This window comes from Gobius niger (genome assembly GCF_951799975.1).
Source record: "Gobius niger genome assembly, chromosome: 18".
In the NCBI taxonomy this organism is placed as follows: Eukaryota; Metazoa; Chordata; class Actinopteri; order Gobiiformes; family Gobiidae; genus Gobius; species Gobius niger.
In genome coordinates, this window is record NC_136869.1 from 2,571,158 (window position 1) to 2,596,766 (window position 25,609).

At 43.5% G+C, this 25,609-nt stretch overlaps 1 protein-coding gene across 1 annotated transcript; it reads right to left on the bottom strand.

Moving 5' to 3' along the window:
• Window positions 1-277: 277 nt before the first annotated feature.
• LOC306977872 (uncharacterized protein) lies at window positions 278-11,738 on the bottom strand (the record flags this gene model as incomplete). Its single annotated transcript, XM_079576311.1, has 15 exons — window positions 278-480; window positions 1,485-1,545; window positions 1,721-1,782; window positions 1,874-1,966; window positions 2,052-2,106; window positions 2,546-2,830; window positions 3,347-3,417; window positions 4,895-5,155; window positions 5,232-5,342; window positions 6,394-6,497; window positions 6,567-6,703; window positions 7,048-7,091; window positions 7,159-7,535; window positions 7,657-7,912; window positions 8,289-11,738. 15 exons carry the CDS (start codon window positions 11,736-11,738, stop codon window positions 280-282), a joined length of 5,568 nt encoding a protein of 1,855 aa, XP_079432437.1. The 3' UTR covers window positions 278-279.
• Between the last annotated feature and the right edge of the window lie 13,871 nt (window positions 11,739-25,609).

Consider the following 25,609-nt stretch of genomic DNA (forward strand, 5'->3'; position numbering starts at 1 on the left):
GAAAATGAAACAGATCAAAAAGAGTTTGTGCTACACGTTTAAGGCCACACTGCGGAACAGAATGTTGCAACGGCCTTAAACAAACATCCAAATAAAATAAAACATGAAAATAATCAACGCCTTTGGAAGAGGGCCTCCTCATGTATTCTGTAATGAAGTATTTGATTGTATTTTGTGGGTGGAATGTTCCGCAGTGTGGCTTTAGAGTCTTGGACAGCAGACAGTCTGCTGCTCATTCTAGTATCATCCCTTCACTTGTATTTGTGCTGTGTTTGACCATCACCGCGCGGCGACCTCCGCCTCCTGCCCGGGGTACGAAGGGATGAGCTCCTCCTCGGTGGCGCCCCCTGCAGGTGAGTTCAGGTCGTGCACTGCTGTTTCCTTCTGTTGGATGTGGTCTTGTTGGTGGGAAACTGGGGAAGTTTCTTGCGGTGACGGAGACTTCTGACAGATCTGCGCGTAGCTCGGCCTCTTGGACTTCTGGGTAAGAGTAGAGAACAAAAAAAATAAAATCTCATAGTAGGGGGTGTGGCCTAGAGAGGGGAAAGTGTTATGGAAGTCATTATTTTTCAAACATTTTACAGGCTTTCTGATGAACCATGAACATATTTAGCACACACAAATTAAGTCTAGTCAAAATCAGGTCAATATCGATGTTTTGACACAACAGATTGTCCACAAGAAGTGAAAATCTGACACTCGAAACGTAAGTTTGTGTGGGGACCATGGGGACATGTCCTCATCAATACTTCAGGGTGGCCAAGTTGTCCACACTAAGTTCATGTGGAGATCTATACATTGGCGATCTTTCACAAAGACTTGGAGAGAAGTCACTCGGCAGCACAGTTTTTATTTCGTGTTGATTTATCCAATATTCGTGGAGATATTAATATTTTTGGATTTCGAAGAAAACGTGATGTTTGTAGTTTAATCATGTCAGATGTTTTACTCAGAAAAGAGTTGGTCTGCTTTTTCCATAAGTTATAATCACAAGTCAAGTGCAGAGGAAAGGAGAGCCTTTAATAAAAAAGTAATATTTGCATGGGTAAGCAACGATATCTGACTGTTGAACCACTCTCCGTGTCTCTGTATCTTTATTGTGTAGAAAAAAGCATCCATAATTCAGCATCTGTTAAAGTTGTTTTGGGACCATAGCTCCAGAACCACTTTTACTATCAGTGAAAGTTGTTTTTATCCACTTTGTTTCCCCTCGAACATGACCATTGGTGGATGTTCTCAAAGATGCCGTCTGTGTCAATATCCTGAACAACATTCCAAACATTCTTTTGGGCACCTCCGTATTGATATTTTACAAAATAAAATGTGAAATAATGGCTATATGAAGAAAAGGCAGTAAGGAGTGAAAGGAAACAGTGAAAATAAGCTTTCACTTTCAAATAATGGCATGTAGCAAATCGATGGTGTCATGATTGAAGCAAAATACTACTACAATGACATGCTCGTCTAGAGTTTTCTGAACGTACTGCAGGAGGCTCTGGAGAGGCGGGGGCAGATGTGTGGTTCCTCTGGGTCTCCTGCTTCACCCTGAACAAAAACAGGTCAGTATCACACACGTCTGACACACTCAGCTCATTCACTTGATCATGTGCCTCTAACTAACTTCTGTAACATTCTAAAACATACTTTCAAACAAGTGTACATTTGGAGGTGAAGCAGTTCTCAGACTAACCCTGATCCAGGACTCTCCCAGAAATCTCACCTGTGTGATTCGCCCCACACTTCCTGCAGCAGCGGCGGTGCAGACGTGGTTTGTTTCGGGATCTGTCAGGACACAAAGGGAGCAGGTTTTAACCTCAGCGTTCACACCGACATTGGGATGCTGTAACATGAGCTGCAGATGGCGTGGACTTACCCTGATCTTGTTCTTTGGGGCGGCTGCAGTGGAGCTGAGTGGAGGGAAGCTGGTGAGAGTCAGCTCCAGTGGAGGGGAGGGCGCAGACACCTCCTGTACACAGACACAGGAACAAAGACATATATCAGTCTCTACAGTTTCAATTTAAACCAAACTGCTCTGTGCGCCATTAACTCACTTTAGACTTTTCACTGTCTGAGTCCTGCCTCCTCCTCTGACCGGACGGAACTTTCCTGGAAAGAGACGTCACAAAAACATAAGTGGATATTTGATGTAAAATGATACAATGATACAAGGTCACACTTTCATTCAAACATTTGGTTGTCGCCTTTAGCTTTGATTACAGCACCATTCGCTCTGGCATTGTTTGAGTAAGCTTCTGCAACATCCAAAGACCCAGTGCTGCATTCACTTTGAACCAGCCTTTCACAATGTGAGCCCCATGAATCCTGGCATTGTCATCCTGGAATATGTCCGTGCCATCAAGGAAGAAAAAATCCACTGATGGAATACCCTGGTTGTTCAGGATGTTCAGGGCGTCAGCTGATCTTATTCTTTGGGCACATAGTGTTCCTGAACTAGACCTGACCCACTGCAGCAGCCCCAGATCTGAACAGTTAAGTCCAGGTGGACACTTGATCATTTAAGTTTAGTATGAGTGAAAATGTATACCGGCCGTGTTCTCCAGAGGGCGGTGCGTCACTCCGGCCAGAGTCACTGAAGCCTCCTCTGCTGCCGCGCCGGCCTCGGCCCCGGCCTGATCTCTGGTCCCATCTCTGGTCCAGTCTGTGGTCCGGTCTTTGGTCCGGTCGGTGGTCCGGTCGGTGGTCCGGTCGGTGGTCCGGTCGTTGGCCCGGTCTGTGGTCACGTCTATGATCCGCTCTCTGGTCTCCTGAGGGCCTCTTGAAGTCAGGCTGGACTGATCTTCGGTCTGAGTACGTCGAGCGCGAGCCTCTCCTGGACCAGACAGAGAGCCGGTTTAACCTGGACTAGTGGTGTTAATTATGGCCTTTGTAATGCATTAATCACAATTAATCGCATGTAACCATCATTTATTTATGGGTTGTATTCATTTGAGAGAGGTGTATTTTGATGCTTCTTTGTATTTTCCTATATTTTAACTTATTTGAAGCGGACATGTGAGGCCTGTGTGAACACTTCAAAGACAAAAGCAGTCTTAGTTTATGTTGGCGTAACTGTGTGACAGTAAAATTGTTTTTGGCTTCATGCTGTGTTCGTCCCTAAGCAACGTCTTGCAGGAAAAAGGAAACTGAAAAATTGACTGTGCCACTAAAGTCACGTGCAATAAATTTTTTATCTTCATATTTTGAATCGCATTAAACCTTATGTAATTAATTAATTGTAATAAAACTGAAAATTAAATTGAAAAATTCCAGCAGACACATACATATCTATATATCGATATATCATATATATATATACATTCATGTATACATTATATAGGTTCTGTACCTGGGTCTGTAGTTGTTGTAAGGTCTGAATGAAGCTCCGTTCACAAAATCATTGAGCAGGTCTGAAGGCGTCTGGAAAATATATTCATAGATAATATCAATGTTTGTCACTTGTTTGGTGCAGTAACTCTCTCGTCAGCCCTGTGTGTGTGTGTGTGTGTGTGTGTGTGTGTGTGTGTGTGTGTGTGTGCGTGCGTGCGTGCGTGCGTGCGTGCGTGCGTGCGTGCGTGCGTGCGTGCGTGCGCAATGATCAAGATCGCTCATGTTTTTCTGACGTGAAATGCTGCATGTCCCGAAGCTTTCTGGCAACTTCTCCCCTCAAACCGAGCTCTTCTCGTGCAACTTCAGAGCCAACAGACCACCAAGTAGTGCAATCATATCATGCTCCGTCATGATCGGAAATGTTGCACAAATCCAACATGTCCTTTCCCGTTCCGACCTTGAAAGAGTTATTAACGGCCTCATGTTCCCCAGATAAGACCACGGTAATAAACTGGCCACTTCAATGTCTGGACGACTCCATTCTAGCTTTTATAACTTCATCTTCTTGAACGTGTTGTTGTTGTTTTACCTACAGTATATTGGAATCAAATGTAAGAACTTCACATTAGGCATTTTAACAACCATTCAAGTTTGAACAACCTTGTCCCATAATAAGAATATTGAGATTGAATAATTACTCACAATTATCGACTGAATGAAAGAAAACAACAGATATGTAGTTTTTGTATTTAAAATGCTTTGTAATACTTGAGCTGGTAAAACATTCACTGTTTCTAAAAATAAAAGCAGCTTTTCGACTCGTTTGCCTAGAACAAACACTGTCAACTTTACAACTAATTAATTATCATATTTATTTTAATTATATTATTATTAGGCCAGAATCTAGTCTAGGTTTTCTGTTTTCTAAACTTGTTTGTCAGATATTTTGATGAACAAACTGAGAAAGATGTTTCTAAAGTAACAGGACTTTGACTTTCCTTCTGTCCCTGAGCAGAGGAGCGTTAGCTTTGTGTTTCCGAAACATTTGGACAAACTTTATTGGGAATGATGCCGTTCATTACCTTGAGTTGGATATTTACAGCGAAGGATTATCTCCACGTTGTTTCATATTGGACGTATCTTTCCACCGACAGTAGCATTACGGACGTCCATTAGCGACAACAACACCTTGGTCATGTTTTGGATTCCTAAACTCTGCTGACTTCAATCGTTTTTTTGGGCGGATAAAGCTCTGAAGGAGAGTCCTTTTTTACGCGTTTTTTTTTTTGGCGGCGGCCAGTGCGTAAATGAGCGGCACCGGGCGGCTCCTCATCGCTGCTTCTGTGCATTTATTTGTCTACTTTTTAAACCAAATTGTGCGCAAATAATTGGGTCGATAAACGTTAATTTTTAAGACCAGTTTACCATGGATTTAAGACCAAATAGGCCGACTTTTTAAGACCTTAAATTTGGATTCTTGAATTTGAGACTTTTTGAGACCCCGCGGATACCCTGTGTAATAAAAGTTCTTGTAGTGCGTGTCATAATGACGGGCCTGTGCTCTCACCAGTCTCCCGTTGGCAGGCTCCTGGCAGCCCTGCTCCGCCACGGCCCACATGTCGCTGGTGAAGTCGTACAGCTGCTCGGGCAGATGGGGGAAGCTCTGGGGGAAGTAGGAGTAGGGTCTGGGGCCGGGGTCGAGGGGTGCTGGACGTCTGTAGCCGTTCTTTGGGGCGTAGGTCGTCGCCGCCATCGTTTTGGCTTTAATCCTGACCATGAGAGGCCTGCCCTGGAACTCACGCACCTCCTCACGCAGGAACCTGTACGCCTGCCACAGACACATGGTCCGTCATGTTAAACAAATAAGAGAAACAGCTTATTGATGAATTAGATTAGACCGGTACCTGCTCGGCGTCGGCCTCGGAGTGGAACGTCACAAACCAGTTGTCGTTGCTCACAAACTCACAGCTCAGGAACTTGGGCAGTTTGTCGCTGTTGAAGAGCGCCTCCACCTCCTGCAGGAGTAACACAGGTAATGCTGATGGTTTCATTATTATTTATACCCATTAGGCTCGAGGCTGTGCTGATTCTGTCGATCACACTCCAGATCAAAAGTAGAAAGTGCAGAGTCATTTCATGTTGAGCTCACGCGTGCGAGTAATGGCTGGACAGACTGTGAGGTGGGTCGGTGGCCCTAAGGTTGGGGACCCCCACCCCTACTTGAAACTGGGGCCAAAGAAGGTCCCTCAGAGATCAGAGTGGGCATTGGTGAACATGCCCTAGAGCAGGGGTAGGCAACGTCAGGCCCGGGGGCCAAAACCGGCCCTCCATCATCAAACTCTGGCCCTCGATATGATTTTGGGAAATATTATGACCCAAATCAGAGATCAAATGCTTGTTAAAGTACTCTAAATACTGTCAATTCCTTAAAATGTCTTAGCAGAGCACCCTTTTGGGCCATAATCCTGAAAGAATAATCATCTAAAGGAAGAAATTACTTAAATCTAACCCTAACCCTTATTAAGAAATTAAAGCTAAAGTTTGAGTAGATTTGGTCTGGCCTTAAAGCAGATAAAACCTCTTCTTGCCAATGGAACAAGCAGGTTTTTTTTTAAAAAGTTTTTTCTTAAAGTTTTTTCTTAATTCAGATTATTGTGTATCATTTCAAGTGAAAAAGAAATGTTTTTTACAGTAAAAGTTAATTTGTCTGATTTCCAGTGGGATTTCTATAAAAAAAAACTTTATTCAAGCAATTTTAGTCATTTATCTCATTTAAATTGGACATTTTCCCAGTGTATATAATGTACAACACTGGCATATGTAGAACGTTGCTTCAATTGGAGGGTCCGGCCCTTGGCTTTTTGATGATGAAGAAACCGGCCCTCCACCGAGCAAACTTGCCCACCCCTGCCCTAGAGCTGATGCTCGAGCTTAGTTCATTATTGGTTCTATTTATGTAAAGTAACTTAAATTATGTATAAAACACTCTTCCACTGTAATAACTACACTATATAATGAAGCTGCTGCCCCACAGTAATGTCTCCGTTCCACTGTTGCGTGTCGTACCTGCACAGGCGTGCTCTGAGGGATCTCCCGGAGGATCACCACACACCTGCTCTGCTGCGGTCTGAACTTCTGCCCACATGGAGCGACCTGCACCAGCGGCAGGGCTGTGGGCACACAGACTGTTAGACTTGTGCTGTAACAGGTTTATAACGTGTCAGATTTCTCTGACGTACATTTGAGGATGTCCGCGACGAGCTCCTCGTCGGTGCTCACACACTTGACCTGGTCCAGGCTCAACAGAGTCGACACGGACAGATACTGGTCACTGTCCATCTGAGACTTCAGGTACAGGTCGTTACTGAGGTGCTCCCTGACGGAGAGGGAGGCAGAAACAACAAACAGCACATTATAGCCCACAGGTTTCACATTTAATGCTTTATAATGCCATTCAGTGCACAGATGCAATATTAGTAATACCACAAACACCAAATAAGAGTGTCTTTATCATATTTAAACAGAAGAACGTGTGGTAATATGGATATTTAAAAGTAAACTTTGGGCAAGATTTTACAACTGAAATAAAATGTACAGAAAAGTTTAGTGAACCTGCAGTGAGTGTTTGGGCCAAATGATGTGTATTTCTGTCAAACATGGAGTAAATATGTCAAACACTGCCATTATGTTAATCCTGTATCAGTGTGTGAGGGTCAGTACCTGGTGAGGCAGGACTCCAGGATGGCCCTGAGCTGCTCCCGCACCTCGTCTGGAACACAGTCACAACATTCAGATACAAATTAAGCGTGTGGTCGTGATGATAGAGAGAACAGTGTATTCACCAACAACAGGAGCAGGAGCAGGGGCCAGACCGGGACTATGTGCCAGACGAGGACTATGCACCAGACCTGGACTATGCACCAGACCAGGACTATGCACCAGACCTGGACTATGCACCAGACCAGGACTATGCACCAGACCTGGACTATGCACCAGACCTGGACTATGCACCAGACCTGGACTATGCACCAGACCTGGACTATGCACCAGACCTGGACTATGCACCAGACCTGGACTATGCATCAGACCAGGACTATGCACCAGACCTGGACTATGTGCCAGGGGAGGGGCCTCTGAACCAAAGGACTCGTACACAGCCTCTGCCTCCATCAGACCCATTGACTCCAGACACAGCTCGGGCTCGTAGCCTGCAGAAAACACAACACGGCTAAAACCAACGTGACGCAAACAGAATAACTTCCTAAACTTCATGAAAAGACAGTATTCGTCATCGCGGCACAGACTGGTTCTTGTGGTGGTTTTACTCACCGTTGTGTTCGGGCAGGGCGCTGCCCAGTGGGATCCAGTGCGGCTGTGGTTCGAGGCCGGTCTCCGGGAAAGTCTGCAGACATGTCCCGGGGTAGGGTGCGGAGCAGGGGTCTGGGAAGGCCGCGGGGCAGGCCTCTGGATAGATCTGTGGGTAGGTCTCCGTGTAAGGCACAGGGCCAGGGTCTGTGTCAAACGTGAAGCTCTGTCCGGTCCATGACTTGGCCTCAGGGTTCAGGGCTGTTGTACAGACTGGCTCCTGGCAGAGACAAAAGGGGAACACCAGGAAGAACACGTTTTTTTTATCAATGGAAGGACCCAGAGGTGTTCGAAATTAAGGAATTCTGGACGTCTATAAAGAAAGAGCATGCAGTGTTGTTTTTTTTGGACATGCAGTTTAGATTATTAGGCATGCAGGGCGAGCTTTAAAATAAATATAAATAAATATGACTAAATTGACTTGAATCCACAATATTTAACTTGCTTTATGCATATTTCAAGCAAAACCGTCTGTAATGTAGGAAATGTTGTAGAAATCTGTTTGAAAAGGGAAATCATGACCAGTGAAGGCCTCAACATGAATAAATCCAACTTAAATATTCTGAATTCAAGTCAGAGCCCGTCATGTGACTTACGTTCCCCGAGTGCCAGTCCCAGACGCAGCCTCCCTGGGGGGTCGCCGTGCTGTAGGGGTAGGCTCCGAGCAGAGCCATGGAGGGCTGGAGCTCCGACACCGTGACGGGGATGTGCTCGGGGCTGTGCCCGGGGTCAGGGCTGCTCTGTGGGGAGAGCTCGCCCTGGGACGCCCCCTGTGCCCAGCCCTCGCAGCTCTGCTCCAGCCCCAGTTTGATCCACGTGTGGGGGAACGGCACAGCGGAGCGAGCGTCCTCCCCCAGCAGCTCCGAGACCATGTGCCTCATGCCGCACTCCTCTTCCTCGTCCTCCGGGGGCGCCGTGGGGCAGGTGGCCGGAGGAGCGTGGATCTCGTACGAGGGAGTGGAGGCATAGACGTCTATCTGACCTGGATCTACTGCTGCAAACGCTCGCTGCTCTGTACATCCACAATAATCTGCTATAGGGACTGGTTCTGTGGGAGGGGCAAATCCAACAGCTGAACTCTCTAATGACGGACGGCAGACCAAACTTTCCTCACTGTTTTCCTGTAGCTGACTGTCTGGTTGCTCGTCTTGTGGAGTTTGAGCAGAAACATGATCCCTCTCAGTTGAACTTTCAATATTTGAGTTGTAAATCTCACTAAGGTTTGGCAGATTGTCCAGCTCCGACTCTGCTGACTGTGTTGATGTTTGTTGAGGAGCCAGATCTAAGCCTGATGCCCTGAGTTCAGGCTGCTCCCTTTGTGATATTTGTTTGGAAACACATGGATATAACGTTGCATTTTCACAGTCAGAGCCTTCAGAAGCACATTGATCTGAGCCTACCTGTCCGTCACCCTGACTGCACTGTTCTAATGCTACTGCGTTGGGTTTGTTGTCTGTGGCCTTTTCCTTCAGCAGATGAGACGAGAGTTGATTTTCTCCAATAGTTTCATTATTAGCAGCAGCTTGTGCATGGGCCTGCTCACTCTGTAAAACCAAGTCTGTTTCCTCACTGGACAGTATCGTAGAAGGAAAAACCTCTGAGTCATATGTAGCTCCTGTCTCGACATCCGCAGTTGTATCTTCATCCTCTTTATCGCTCACATGAATCTCACTGTCTGAAGAATCCTCTTCTGAAGCATAATTTAAATCCTGATTTTCTATCACAGCATACAGCGCCTCACTGTGGGCCGAGTTTGCAGCATAATCTGGTGATATGTCTTTATTAGAGTGGTCATTTTCTGCCTGCACTTCCTTCAAATACTCCGTTTGATGATTAGGTGACGTAAACTCATCAAAATCCCTCCACTGGGCGACTACAGAATCACAGAAAACTATCTTCACATAACTGTGGTCTCCAGCCTGACCTTGTGCCTCCTGTGTTACCTCAAGATCCTTCTCATCCATGAAGCTTTCATTCCCAACAAACATATCCACAGAGACTCTTTCTCTGGTCAGGGGAGCACTGAACACTTCTGCAGCGCTATTAGTGAAGTCACAAACTGGCCCCATGTTGTCAGTGTGGTCTCCTGAAACCACCGTGTCTGGGTCAGTATTCTTGCCCATAATATTTTGCTCTTCTTCACACCGTTCAGCACTGAGCAGTGTTAGGTACGACGACATCTCCAGTTCTGTGAGTACGACAGGGGCTTGTCTGGCTACAGTTTCTCTGATGTCATGTCTTTCGTCGTGGCAGGAGCTGAGCGTGTTACAATTACTGTCTGTTGTAAATGCATCATCGCAGGTAGACACAGTCATAAAAGGTTTCTCATTCGTATTAATGTTTGGAGAAGAGCCAAAACCTTGATTGCTGTGTGAAACACGGCCGTCGCTCTCTGCTCCCTGTCCTTCCTGCTCCTCTGACTTGACATTGTCTAAAGATATTTCCTGTATTCCAGCCTCCAGACAAGACCTCTCTGTTTCATTGCTGTGCTTGAGATGCTCTTTCTGTTCACATGTGTCCACTGAGGCCATGTGGCTACATTCTGAACGTTCTGTCACTAAAACGTCCCCTGTCACGTTACTTTTTTCTATTGAACTCGACGCCATCACACCTCTGCTTTGGCATGAGTCTGCGTCACTGCATTGTGCCAAGTCGGAGGTGTTTTGGCCAAAGTCAGATTCTTCTCCGGGGGTGTCTATTCGATTGAGAACTTGTTTGTAAAGTTCAAAAGTTGCATCTATTGCAGCGTGTTCTTCAAGGCTCACGTCTCTGTCCTGTTGTTTATTATCCACAGAAAAGTCACTGATCAATACATGCTGATCTTCGACCTTGTTGCTTTGTTCGTTTTCTCTCTGCATTTCAAAGGTCGACCTGAGCGGATAGTCTATACTTATCTGTGTTTGCTCGGACTCACGGATGTTACTCTGGTCATGTGATTCTCCCTCGTTTCCATAGCAACCCGGCAGCATCACATCCGCGGGTAAAGGAGCGGTAGAGAGTGTTTGGACCCCGGCGTTGTCGTACTCCAGTTCGTCGGCGTCGATGGAGCAGAGGCTGTAAAAGCTCTGTGTGCGCTGTTCGAAGCCCTGGCCGAGTGCTGCAGTCACGACGCACACTTCCTCCTGGTCCTCCACATGCGCCCCGCTCGGCAGAGGCCTGTCCTGGGGGAGAGGGGCTGAGTGTGGGGGCTCTGACCCAGGGTTCAGCCCCTCAACAGGAGCACAAACGCTGGAGGAGTATTCACTGGTAACTGCGGTGTTAGTACAGTCTGTGGTGTTAGTACAGTCTGTGGTGTTAGTCCCTTCAGATAGATCCTTTTTCGTGTCTTCTGTCGGACTTTGAAGATCTTGACAAGCTGGGATTCTATTGGTGAGGCTGGTATTGGTGGAGTAACTGTCTTTGGTGATTGTCCCTTGAGATAGATCCTTTTCCGTGTCTTCTGTCGGACTCTGACGGTTTAAACTAGCTGAGATTCCATTAGCGAGGCTGGTTTTGGAGAAAATGTCTTTGGTGTTTGTCCCTTGAGATAGATCCTTTTTTGTCTCTTCTGTCGGACTTTGAAGATCTAAACAAGCTGGGATTCTATTGGTGAGGCTGGTTTTGGTGGAGTGACTGTCTTTGGTGATTGTCCCTTGAGAGTTGCGGACAGACAGATCCTTTCTCGTTTCTTCTGTGGGCCTCTTGAGGTTTAAACTAGCGGAGCCTCCATTAGCGAGGCTGTCCTTGGTGCCTGAGCCGTGTGCGAGTGTGGGGTCCTGGGGTCCGGTGCAGATATTTATAGCCTGGTGGTCAGCTGCCCTGCTCCTCGTGGGGAAGTCTCCTCTCGCTGGAAGCCGGTCCGGTTCAGTTTGCTGCTGGATTTGCTCAGTGATGGCGTCCTCCTCCTCTTTCTCCTCTCCTGTAGACACATGTTGCAGGACTCCCAGGGCGCCCTGCTTCAGCCTCTCCTGCGTGGCCGTGCTGTGGGCCGGGGGGGGCTCCTCCAGCAGACTGCTCCTCTCGTCGGGGTTGGGGGGGCTCAGCTCTTTACTGAAGCAGCAGCCCATGGCGACGGGCCTGCGGTGGGGAACAGAAGACAGCGCTCACTTGCAGCATGAGCGACTCCGGTGTGAGCCAAGGGGAGCACATGGGGAAAGGAAAGCGTGGACCAGAATAGCCCTGAGCTCACATGCCCCTGCCACTCACCGCCCCCCCTCCCTGTCTGCTCCGGTGAACTCAGCCCTAGTTAGGCCAAGGTTTGAGCGCACGGACCAATGAGAGAGCAGCTCAGCCCCTCTGTCCCTCCCCCTTGAAACTCTCTCTGTTTAAACCCCTAAAAACTGCCCCTTCACTGTCCGCCCCACGAGGACAAAGAGCCCCCTGCTGTCTGAGCGCTGCAGCCACTCAGACAGACAGACAGGATTCAAACATTTACACTACAATAATCATCACACATTAGTACAGATAACTTTGTTAATGCCCTTAAAAGTAAGTTAGTGTTGGACAATTAGCCATTCGTCATGTCATTTCATCCATTTATTTTATCTATCCAACTCATGTCACTCATTCAGACAAGACAGATAAATGTTAGATACATTTTGGTGTCTTGTGTTATGATCAAGTTTGGCTTCTAAAAACAGAACATCCTAATATTGTGTTTATAGAAGACACTTTAAATGAAAAGTATTCCTTTGTTAATTATTGGCGTAAAGATTAGATTTACGTGATAAGACAGAAAAGGGTTCTGGCAGCGGTGGGATTCGAACCCACGCCCCCGAAGAGACTGGAGCCTTAATCCAGCGCCTTAGACCGCTCGGCCACGCTACCTGCAGGCAGGGGACTGGTTACGCAAATACAACCTGTTCTACTGCAGCAGTGTCACAGTGAAATGCTAATATTTGGGATAGAGGCACAAACATGGGCTGCAAAAACAAGGTTATCAATAATAACACATTTTAGCTGCGGTGTTCATATATATATATATAGAATTAAAGCAGGAGCATTTGTGCCCCTCAGCAAATTAGACAAGAATGTTCAAACACCCAGGCAGAGAAATCAATCAGATCAATCCAGTATTTCAATCACTGACTTAAATATTTATGTCCCAGCTCTTTTCACAGGCGTCTTCTTTGCCCATTGACTGGATCTGGCAGTGAGCTGGTTTTTAGGAGCTTTATATCCCATAAAAAAGTTAGTCTGGGATTATGTGTGTGATGTCATAACATGGCAACATCACATCATCACGGAACAGCTGCAAACTGAGAGTCAGATCTGCAAAGTCATTTATTGATTTGTCAGTGAATTTGAAAAGTGGAAGGTTCTATTTCTATTCAGATCTAAAAAGTGCAAACCCTCTCTTACAGCAGTAATACCTGAAGGCGGTCGTAGTACTAGTCTGATAACTGGATGAATAATGTTGGTAATAGCAGGTGCAGTAGTAAACATACCACATGAGGGGTAGAGGTAGAAGTGTATATTACCTGATAAGAAGAGAAGTACAGCAGTGGAAGTAATAACTGAAACAGCTGAGTAAAAAGTTAAAGTACTACTGGCATTAGGTGCAGGTACTATTTACTTTTTACAATATTTATCATCTGCCAAATGACAAGTGCTACACTCGTTTGACCACTGGTTCAGTTTAGGCTGATATATAAAAAAATACAGTATCTTCACAATAGGTTGAAAAAATATTCTATTTTGGTTGTGTCTTGTTATCAGTGATGGTGCGTCCCAAAGTAAAAGTATCATCGCAAACCAAGTGCTGTTAAAGTATTTAAATGAAGCAGTGCCTGGGTGATACAGCAGCAGGAGAAGTAGAAGTAGTACTATGTATGGATAGTTGTAACAGTAGTAGTAGATGCAGTACCATGTATGGATAGTTGTAGTAACAGTAGTACCATGTATGGATAGTTGTAGTAACAGTAGTAGTAGAAGTAGTACCATGTATGGATAGTTGTAGTAACAGTAGTAGTAGAAGTAGTACCATGTATGGATAGTTGTAGTAACAGTAGTACCATGTATGGATAGTTGTAGTAACAGTGGTACCATGTATGGATAGTTGTAGTAACAGTAGTAGTAGAAGTAGTACCATGTATGCATAGTTGTAGTAACAGTAGTAGTAGAAGTAGTACCATGTATGCATAGTTGTAGTAACAGTAGTAGTAGAAGTAGTACCATGTATGGATAGTTGTAGTAACAGTAGTAGTAGAAGTAGTACCATGTATGGATAGTTGTAGTAATAGTAGTAGTAGAAGTAGTGCCATGTATGGATAGTTGTAGTAACAGTAGTAGTAGAAATAGTGCCATGTATGGATAGTTGTAGTAACACTAGTAGTAGAAATAGTACCATGTATGGATAGTTGTAGTAACAGTAGTAGTAGAAGTAGTACCATGTATGGATAGTTGTAGTAACAGTAGTAGTAGAAGTAGTACCATGTATGGATAGTTGTAGTAACAGTAGTAGTAGAAGTAGTGCCATGTATGGATAGTTGTAGTAACACTAGTAGTAGAAATAGTACCATGTATGGATAGTTGTAGTAACAGTAGTAGTAGAAGTAGTACCATGTATGGATAGTTGTAGTAACAGTAGTAGTAGAAGTAGTACCATGTATGCATAGTTGTAGTAACAGTAGTAGTAGAAGTAGTACCATGTATGCATAGTTGTAGTAACAGTAGTAGTAGAAGTAGTACCATGTATGCATAGTTGTAGTAACAGAGTAGTAGAAGTAGTACCATGTATGGATAGTTGTAGTAACAGTAGTAGTAGAAGTAGTACCATGTATGCATAGTTGTAGTAACAGTAGTAGCCGTGGTAGTAGCTGTACAAGTACCTGGTAGGGATAGAAGTAGTAGTAGGGCACAGCCAGTGGCTCTGTACGTCCCTGTAGATTTGGATACAGCAGGCGCAGATCTGACGTCATGTGATCAGGGTCAGGGGTCACTGTATGGGGGACTTCAGTCTGAGAGAGAGAGAGAGAGAGAGTGATAACAAGTGGCAAAATGCTCAGATTAAAAACACACACTAACAATATAACAATAACTATTACATTTTCAGATCATGTGAGTCATGTGATCACAAAGCTAAATGCAATATAATACCATCTTCTGTCGACTGTGTAAATGTTTGAAATGTTTGTCTGGAAGTGCTGCTGGACTCCAAGTGGATTGTATTTCATTGTATAATTAAAGTGGGACATTTTAAGATGAAGTACTTTTCAAACAAAGCTTTACTGCCATTTTTAAGCTTTAGAGTTCGATTATTATTGAAGAGAAGATCTTCAACAATATATTGTTTATGGCATTATTTTCATGGCTCAATATATCGAACTTCAAATTCTGGTAACAAACATTTACGCAGACCTTTGCTGCTCTGATGAGGGGCTGATACTTTAGTGGTGTGAGTAAAAATAAAAGATTGGGAGCGTACAAGCAGTGCCGATCTTTTTGCTTTTTTAGTCCCACTGTTTTTCTGATCCATCACGCCTTTCAGATTTCTGCGTGTGCATGTCGGCTTAACTTATAATATAATATAATAATGTACAATTCTACATAAAAGTAGTTATCATTGAAGAACACTAGAACACGTTTCCCTCGTGCTTCTGACACAGACACTGGGTCATGTTTAAACCGTGTTGGGGAGAATACTTTGAAAGCTACTGAATACTGCATACTTGCCTTAAAATGTATTTTGTAACGTATTTATGTGCTTTGTGTAATCAGAGTACTGCATTCTGAATACCAATAGAGTTCGGGATATTCCACAGTAACCATGGAGATCCGCTATCTTTGCAGCGGTTAGCATACATTTCCTTTGAATAACATGAGCTAAAAACAGTATAAAAAGTGGAGATAAAAAGCCGTGGAACAGCTCCGTTAGCTGCTGAGTTACTGATGGTAAAAACATCTAACACACTGGTGTCTCCAAGTGTTTTAATGTGAACAAAAACTCCAGTATTTAACTTTTAAAATCTCCATTAGTTTACAATGGCTGCTAATCCCATAATGCTTAGCGATATGACGTCACATTCACAAACTCTATACTTTTAGAATATTCACATTGATTGTCATTATTTGTGTAAATATGGCATATAATTACAAAAATCAAGACTACGATTGTTATAAAGTCACTTAAAGGACCAGGCCACTGCATCTCCACACTGAGATATATTCTTACCTGAGTTTAGACGACTTGATCCGTACCTGTCTGGTCTTTGTGCGCAACCTCAGTCACGCAAAACGATCAAAGATGATGTTAGCATTTGGCCTCTCCCAACATATTCCTATAGAGTTCAGGAATGTGATGTCATATCGCTAAGCATTATGGGATTAGCAGCCATTGTAAACTAATGGAGATTTTAAAAGTTAAATACTGGAGTTATTGTTCACATTAAAACACTTGGACACCACAGTGTGTTAGATGTATTTACCAGCAGTGACTCAGCAGCTAACGGAGCTGTTCCACTGGTTTTTTCTCCACTTTTTATACTGTTTTTAGCTAATGTTAGTGTATGGAAATGTATGCTAACAGCTGCAAAGATGGCGGATCTCCATGGTAACTGTGGACATTCCCGAACTCTATAGTGTGGAGGAGCGTGGTCGCTTCCACCCCCGTTTGGAGCTATAGGAATACATTGGGAGGGGCCAAATGCTAACAACATCTTTGGTCGTTTTGCGTGACTGAGGGCATGCACAAAAACCAGGCAGGTACACATCAACTCGTCTAAACTCAAGTAAGAACAGATCTCAGTATGGAAACACTGTGTTTGAGTAATATTATGGAGATATTTGTTGTATTGCACGTTTACAAATGTGCAAAAGTTCAGATTTAGTTGTGATAAACCTAATTTAGTTCCATTTTTAGCCTTGTTTGGTCCTGTTTTTTTCGTTTCCGCCCCTGTAGAATTATGATGCTGATATTTCAGAGAGTAATTTTGCAGTACAATAATATAGTTTTCACACTCAACACATTTCAGGAATCTGTGCAAACCCTCTCGCTATATCAATAAGTATGTTTGGGTCTTTTTTATTTTCTTTCCCAGTAAAACATGATCGGTTTGTGCGTTGTTACCGGGCAGGTCTTACCGTTATCCAGCCGACTGGCCTTCCGCTCCTTCTTCCTTCTGAATTAACACGGTTTGCAACTTTCATCTGCCAAATAAACACTTTCGTAGAAAAGTTCCAATCTGACCCGGCAAATCTCGGTAATTTCCAAAGCTGTCATTCAGTTTTTGATGTTAAAAAATGTGCATGAACTAAAGAATCGTCCGCTTCCTCCGGCGGGTGAACGTTATGACGCGGCTAATCAAACACAAACACGCAGCTGTGCTAACCGCTAGCACGTGCACACACGCACGAGAGCGGATTCTAACTTTTCAAAGTGTGAATTCCTTCACATTCGTGGTAGATTTGGCCCGACACTCACCTGTCTGCGGTCCGCTGCGGGAGGGGAAGCCGCGGGACTGGACTGTGGCTCCACAGCGCGGAGTTTGAGCCACTTTCTGGGGCACGTTTCTGTCCGAACGCAGAAACCGTCCCGCGAACGTGCGCTGCAGCTGCCATGGAAACCACCGACTGTCTTCGGCCGGTCAAATTAATTAATAAATAAATTAAAATAAAATGTATATTTTTTTTAAAATAATGTAATCATTGCAGAGAATGCTTTCTTTATTTATTTGATTTTTTTTCTTCTTTTTTTCTTTTTTTTTCTTTTTATTAAATTATTTTTTTATGTCTTTTTTTTCTTTCTTTCGTTTTAATTTTTTTTTCTTTAAATCAATTAAATTAAAAAAGCAAAACAAATCTAAAAACTCGACTGAAGCGTACAGCCTATGGGCTATATGCACAGTGACCCCACGTGTTTCCGCCTGGACAGTAAACCAGACGCTGTCCTTCCTGTCCGATATCTCTTCCCATTAAAAATGAGCAGGTCCCACAGAAATGAAGCAATAGCTTAAGATTTGGTAAAAGACAGCGAGTAAAAGTTAAGATGTGACGGAGCAGGATATAAAATATTACATGAGACGTAATGACTTCACTGGAGGAAACGTCCGTGTTCATAACGGTGGATGTTTTTGTCTTGCGGCTAACGCGGCTAACACAAAATAAAAAATAAAACTAGCGCAAAGTTTTCAACGAGCTCGCGCAAAAAAGAATCGTCCTGTTAGTTTAAATAATATTTACTTGTTTACATGTTATATTATCATTTTTCAACACTAGCCTTTAGCTCTAAGATAAAAGCTCCGCCCCTTACGAGCGCTGGCGTTTTCTTTGGGGCTGGATTCACAGTGAACATGATGTTTGTAATACGTTGCTGTGACTCCATCAGTAACTCGTTGTCCTTAACTATCTGTATATTTGTGTGGGAACCTGCTAATTGTGAACGTAAACGACCGCTGACAGGAAGTCCAGCGTCTGGCTGACTGTCCAGGAAGACGTCATGTGGGGAAACTGTGCATATAGCCTATAGGCCAGCGTAACGCCTCACTTGAAAGCTAAGACCTACAAAACTGATCTAAGATTTTTCTTCAGTTGCTTTTTTGCTGCATTTGCTTCCACATTTACATCTCGTTTTCTGACTTGGTCTTGTTCTTTGGCTAAAATCTCTGTAATTACTGGAACACTCCACATGACACAAAAACAGTCACAAAGTCCATCTCCTCCCTCTAAGCTCATATGAACTGTGTCAAAAACATCAGCGTGGTGTTGGTCAGAGGAAAGGACTTTCAGCCATAAGATGAATTTCTTTTTGCAGATTACTTTTACTGCCATTACAGTTACATTTGGTCCCTTCCCCTCCATCTGAGATTATGACCTATTTATCTCCCTCCCTAATCCTACTTTATTGTATTGTGTTTATTAATCCAACTTCCCAGACATGGTACCATTGTCACACTTATTTCACTGACAATAACATCGGTCAACACACACAAGCAGAGGTTTAGCTAGCAGCCAAATATATATATTTTAAATAATGGTTAAGGCGGAGGTTAACCTCTTACCACCCACCAAAACCAAATCCATTCTCTCCTCTTTGCCATTGTCGTCACTTTTTATTTCCCTTATGTGCTTTTGTCACTTTTTTATTACTTTTTTGCTGTTCTTTTGTCCATTTTTTTTGCTGGATTTTGTCTTTTTTTTTGCTGGATTTTGTCTTTTTTTTCTGCTGGATTTTTGTCTTTTTGCTGGATTTTTGTCTTTTTTTGCTGGATTTTTGTCTTTTTTTGCTGGATTTTTGTAATTTTTTTGCTGGATTTTTGTCTTTTTTTGCTGGATTGTTGTCTTTTTTTGCTGGATTTTTGTCTTTTTTTGCTGGATTTTTGTCATTTTTTCTACTGGATTTTTGTCATTTTTTGCTGGATTTTTGCCTTTTTTTTGCTGGATTTTTGCCTTTTTTTTGCTGGATTTTTGTCTTTTTTTGCTGGATTTTTGTCCTTTTTTTGCTGGATTTTTGTCACTTCTTTTGCTGGATTTTTGTTTTTTTTTGCTGGATTTTTGTCATTTTTCTGCTGGATTTTTGTCATTTTTTGCTGGATTTTTGTCTTTTTTTTGCTGGATTTTTGTCTTTTTTTTGCTGGATTTTTGTCTTTTTTTGCTGGATTTTTGTCTTTTTTTTGCTGGATTTTTGTCACTTTTTTGTTGAGTTTTTGTCATTTTTGTCGCTTTTTTGGGTCACTTTTTAGTGCTTTTTTGTTACATTTTCATCCTCATTTTCTTTTTTTTATCGCTGTTTTGAAGAAGCCTTTAGATTTGGAGAACTTGGAGAACAGGAGAAAACATGTTCAGGTGGGAGTTAAGAGGTTAAGAGGTATACATATTAACATATTAACATATTAACCTCACCTAAACACATATATTCAAGATTTCTTTTAACATTTCCAGAACCTCCGCCCTGCGACCAAACTGTGTGACCCACAGTCCTGCCTCTTCCTGTGTAATAAATGTTCTCCACTTTGTTTTAACTTTCCTTCATAAAGTTGCCACTCCACTGGTGTAAAACTGTGAGTAATACAGGGGCGGACTGGGACTGAAAACCAGCCCTGGACTCTGGTTCCGCCTGGCCCAAATTAGCGTAAATGTGAAAATTCCACAAATACATATGTTAACCTCTTACCCCCCCGCCTTAACCCAGAGCATTTTCTCCAGTTCGGCTTTACCCAAATCTAAAAGCTTCTTGACTGGAGAGCAACTCTGTAACGCCTCATTTGAAAGCTGAAATCTAGAAAAGTGATGGTAACTTTTTGTCACGTTGTCGCTGCATTTTTGTCATGTTTTTGCTGCTTTTTTATTACTTTTTTGTGGCTTTTTGGCCTGTTTTCGTCACTTGTTTGTCCCTTTTTTTCATTGTGTTTTAGTCTCTTGTTTTTGCTTTTTCTTTATGTTATTGTTTTTTCATCGCTTTTTTCATTGCTTTGTCGTCACGTTTTCGTCACATTTTGTTGCTTTTCCAGCACATTTTTGTTTTTGGATGCTTTTCTTTTAAGCTTTTAGATTTGGGTAAAGCTCGGTTTCGCCCGGGGGTAAGGTAAAGTCAGAGGCCGGACCGGTGGCCCTAGAGCCAGTGGCCCTTCTGTGCTCTTCCAGAATGGACACAATGTCTTTGTTAATAAAAAAGTAAATTAATCCAAATGTGTTTTAATGAAATTAATCTATTTAAATGAAATCAATAAATGGCATTGATTAAGCCATTAAAAGTAATTTTAAATTGGCCCATATCTGCTAATGAAGAGTTTTAAATTGACTCAATGAACCTTTGAACATTCAAGTCACGAACATTTTTTGTTGAACCAATTTAAAATGTTCACAGTTACAGATGAAACATTTATAGTTGGACTAATAAATATATATCATTATGAACAACTAGTAAAATGCAGATGTAAATGATTTCTACACATTTTTCAGATTAAGCCAATGTTTTATTTTTCTCAGTGTATGGCCAGTCCGCCCCCAGAAAAACTGAATCATTTGAGGTTCAACTGAGAAAAACATTAAAACCTGTCATGAGTCAGTTATATTTTGAAAACTGTCCGCAGGCTGTATGCTTTTAGACACAATGATCAAAGTTTGTTTTTATTGTGACATCCACATCCACCAATTCCACACAAAAAAGACATCAAATAGGCCATATCGAAACAGAAAACTGTATCGAGTCAAGGGCACAACAGTGACACACACACAGAATCAAAAGTAAAAGTAGAAAGGTATTGCCACTCAAAGATGTTCTGGATATTCCCTTTAAAGGTGAACAGTTCGTCGACTCTGTGATGGAGCTGAATAGATGGAGATTTCAAAGTTTATAGTATTTCCTTCAGATTTCAGGCTTGTAATGTCATAAACACGCCAGCAGGTGGTGCAGTCGTACAATGAACAGATGGTTCACAGAGTTACATGTTTCTCAAAGTGTGTGGTTCTTCTCAGCAGACAGGTTGACCACTCACACTCACAAGGGCAGGCTGGACCACCCTCTTCAGAAGAATCCACTTTATTTTATTTCATGTCCAGTTTTTCTGATTTCCCCTTCCCCAGACGCTTCCTCCTGCTCCTCCTGGTTGTTCTCAAGCGTTCCCCACAGACGTAGTTTCTTCAGAGAATCCTGTTTCGTAACCCCCACAGCACACAGTGTCCATTCAAAACGATAATAGAGAATTCACACATGATCTGGCAACTCCCTGGAATGATCTGGGGTTTCCCAAGGGGAGGCTGGACCCCAGAGGATTGTGAGCATCGAGTGGGAAATCCCAAGATGATTTCAAGATATAAAAAGGAGACATATCAGCACGGGTTTGTGAACAGAGGCATTGGTGGTGCAGAGGTTAGCGCTCGTGCCTCATAGTGCGAAGGTCCTGGGTTTGATTCCCACCTGGGCCTTTCTGTGTCTCCACGTGTCGGCATAGGTTTAACATCTCTACATCTCCATGAAGAAGTTGCTGCTTGTTTGGTCATTTTCCAGGTATTTCTCCAGGTAAAAATGCTACGTGGTGTTGCTTTAACTGTTTTTAGATACTGAGATATGTTCTTACCTGAGCTTAGACGAGTTCATGTGTACCTGCCAGCTCTTCACGCGTGTCCTCAGTCACGTAAACACAGACGGCGTTAGCATTTAGCCTCTGCTCATCTATAGCTCCAAACCAGGTGAAGATAGAAGCTTCCAAGCTCTTCCACGTTTTCCTGTTTAACCTCTTAACTCCCGCCTGAACCGAGAGCATTTTCTCCAGTTCAGCTTTATCCAAATCCTGTAGGCCAGTGTAACGCCTCATTTGAAAGCTAAGATCTACAAAACTCATCTAAATGGATCTTTTTCCTCACGTCATCAGATTTTTTTCCCATCATATTCAACTCATTTTTGTAACTTTTAGTAATTTTTTTTCACTTTTCACGCTCACTTTTTGTGACATTTTTTGTCAATTTTTTGTGACATTTTTTGTGACATTTTTTGTCATTTTTTTGTCAAAATTTTCTCACTTTTTTGTGACATTTTCATCATTTTTTGTAATTTTTTTGTCACATTTTTGTACATTTTTGTGATTTTTTTGTGACATTTGTCATTTTTTGGTCCAATTTTTGTCAGTTTTATCATTTTTTGTCACATTTCTGTCATTTTTTCGTCAATTTTTTATCAATTTCTTGTCATTTTTTTGTCCAATTTTTGTCATTTTTTTGTCCGATTTTTGTCAATTTCTCGTGACATTTTTGCCACTTTTTCATCAATTTTTCGTCACTTTTTTGTCACATTTCCATCATTGTTTTCGTCTCAGTTCTGTCGCTATTTTCACACCTTTTTTCCAAAGGCTTTTGGACTGGGGTAAAGCCAAACTGGAGAAAATGTGCTCGGTTCAGGTGGGAGTTAAGAGGTTAAATATGGTTACGTGAAGTGTTACACGAGTATTAAAGTAGTAGTAAAGTATAGTTGCACAAAATTAAACAATGTAGGAATGATTTTCTAAGCGGATAAAAAGGGGAACTATATTGTACGGCGTAATAATACCAGGAGTAGTTTGAAAATTACTGCACGGATACAAAATGAACTCTAAGGTAAGAACATATATCAGTATCTAAAAACCGTGGCCTGTTCCTTTAAGTTTAATTATATAATAAGTTACGTTATTTTTCTTAAATATACTGTTTCATTTGCAATGACATGAAATGCAATGTTAATTTGTTTCAAAATATTGTCTTGAAATCATCTTGTGCCTCGACCACAGCCTCCAGTCACTCTCAGTCAGGGCTTATATTCACTTTGTGATATGAAATAATCCTGCCCGTTAATCCTAAATCTCATGACCACAGGTGAGAGTAGGAGGTCAAGCGGTCAACCTGGTTCCCCCATGAGTCTGTTTTCACAACACATGCTCCTCATTATTTCTATAAGTGAAGAAGTCCATTAACCTGTATTTGATTAGTTTTTGACAGGTTCTTCCTCAGTAAGATCCTCACGAGTACAGGCTCCAGTAGATGATGTTGAAGAGCAGGTATGACGGTCCTCACGAGTACAGGCTCCAGTAGATGATGTTGAAGAGCAGGTAGGACAGTCTTCACGAGTACAGGCTACAGTAGATGATGTTGAAGAGCAGGTAGGACAGTCCTCACGAGTACAGGCTCCAGTAGATGATGTTGAAGAGCAGGTAGGACAGTCCTCACTAGTACAGGCTCCAGTAGATGATGATGAAGAGCAGGTAGGACAGTCCTCACGAGTACAGGCTCCAGTAGATGATGTTGAAGAGCAGGTAAGAGTCCTCACGAGTACAGGCTCCAGTAGATGACGATGAAGAGCAGGTAGGACAGTCCTCACGAGTACAGGCTCCAGTAGATGATGTTGAAGAGCAGGTAGGACAGTCCTCACGAGTACAGGCTCCAGTAGATGATGTTGAAGAGCAGGTAGGACAGTCCTCACGAGTACAGGCTCCAGTAGATGATGTTGAAGAGCAGGTAGGACAGTCCTCACGAGTACAGGCTCCAGTAGATGATGTTGAAGAGCAGGTAGGACAGTCCTCACGAGTACAGGCTCCAGTAGATGATGTTGAAGAGCAGGTCGGACAGTCCTCACGAGTACAGGCTCCAGTAGATGATGTTGAAGAGCAGGTAGGACAGTCCTCACGAGTACAGGCTCCAGTAGATGATGATGAAGAGCAGGTAGGACAGTCCTCACGAGTACAGGCTCCAGTAGATGATGTTGAAGAGCAGGTAGGACAGTCTTCACGAGTACAGGCTCCAGTAGATGATGTTGAAGAGCAGGTAGGACAGTCCTCACGAGTACAGGCTCCAGTAGATGATGTTGAAGAGCAGGTAGGACAGTCCTCACGAGTACAGGCTCCAGTAGATGATGTTGAAGAGCAGGTAGGACAGTCCTCACGAGTACAGGCTCCAGTAGATGATGATGAAGAGCAGGTAGGACAGTCCTCACGAGTACAGGCTCCAGTAGATGATATTGAAGAGCAGGTAGGACAGTCCTCACGAGTACAGGCCCCAGTAGATGATGTTGAAGAGCAGGTAGGACAGTCCTCACGAGTACAGGCTCCAGTAGATGATGATGAAGAGCAGGTAGGACAGTCCTCACGAGTACAGGCTCCAGTAGATGATGTTGAAGAGCAGGTAGGACAGTCCTCACGAGTACAGGCTCCAGTAGATGATGTTGAAGAGCAGGCATGAGTCCTCACGAGTACAGGCTCCAGTAGATGATGTTGAAGAGCAGGTAAGAGTCCTCACGAGTACAGGCTCCAGTAGATGATGCTGAAGAGCAGGTAGGACAGTCCTCACGAGTACAGGCTCCAGTAGATGATGTTGAAGAGCAGGTAGGACAGTCCTCACGAGTACAGGCTCCAGTAGATGATGATGAAGAGCAGGTAAGAGTCCTCACGAGTACAGGCTCCAGTAGGTGATGTTGAAGAGCAGGTAGGACAGTCCTCACGAGTACAGGCTCCAGTAGATGATGTTGAAGAGCAGGTAGGACAGTCCTCACGAGTACAGGCTCCAGTAGATGATGTTGAAGAGCAGGTAGGACAGTCCTCACGAGTACAGGCTCCAGTAGATGATGATGAAGAGCAGGTAGGACAGTCCTCACGAGTACAGGCTCCAGTAGATGATGTTGAAGAGCAGGTAGGACAGTCCTCACGAGTACAGGCTCCAGTAGATGATGTTGAAGAGCAGGTAGGACAGTCCTCACGAGTACAGGCTCCAGTAGATGATGTTGAAGAGCAGGTAGGACAGTCCTCACGAGTACAGGCTCCAGTAGATGATGTTGAAGAGCAGGTAGGACTGCCCTCACGAGTACAGGCTCCAGTAGATGATGTTGAAGAGCAGGTAGGACAGTCCTCACGAGTACAGGCTCCAGTAGATGATGTTGAAGAGCAGGTAGGACAGTCCTCACGAGTACAGGCTCCAGTAGATGATGTTGAAGAGCAGGTAGGACAGTCCTCACGAGTACAGGCTCCAGTAGATGATGTTGAAGAGCAGGTAGGACTGCCCTCACGAGTACAGGCTCCAGTAGATGATGTTGAAGAGCAGGTAGGACAGTCCTCACGAGTACAGGCTCCAGTAGATGATGTTGAAGAGCAGGTAGGACAGTCCTCACGAGTACAGGCTCCAGTAGATGATGTTGAAGAGCAGGTAGGACAGTCCTCACGAGTACAGGCTCCAGTAGATGATGTTGAAGAGCAGGTAGGACAGTCCTCACGAGTACAGGCTCCAGTAGATGATGATGAAGAGCAGGTAGAACAGTCCTCACGAGTACAGGCTCCAGTAGATGATGTTGAAGAGCAGGTAGGACAGTCCTCACGAGTACAGGCTCCAGTAGATGATGTTGAAGAGCAGGTAGGACAGTCCTCACGAGTACAGGCTCCAGTAGATGATGTTGAAGAGCAGGTATGAGTCCTCACAAGTACAGGCTCCAGTAGATGATGTTGAAGAACAGGTAGGACAGTCCTCACGAGTACAGGCTCCAGTAGAT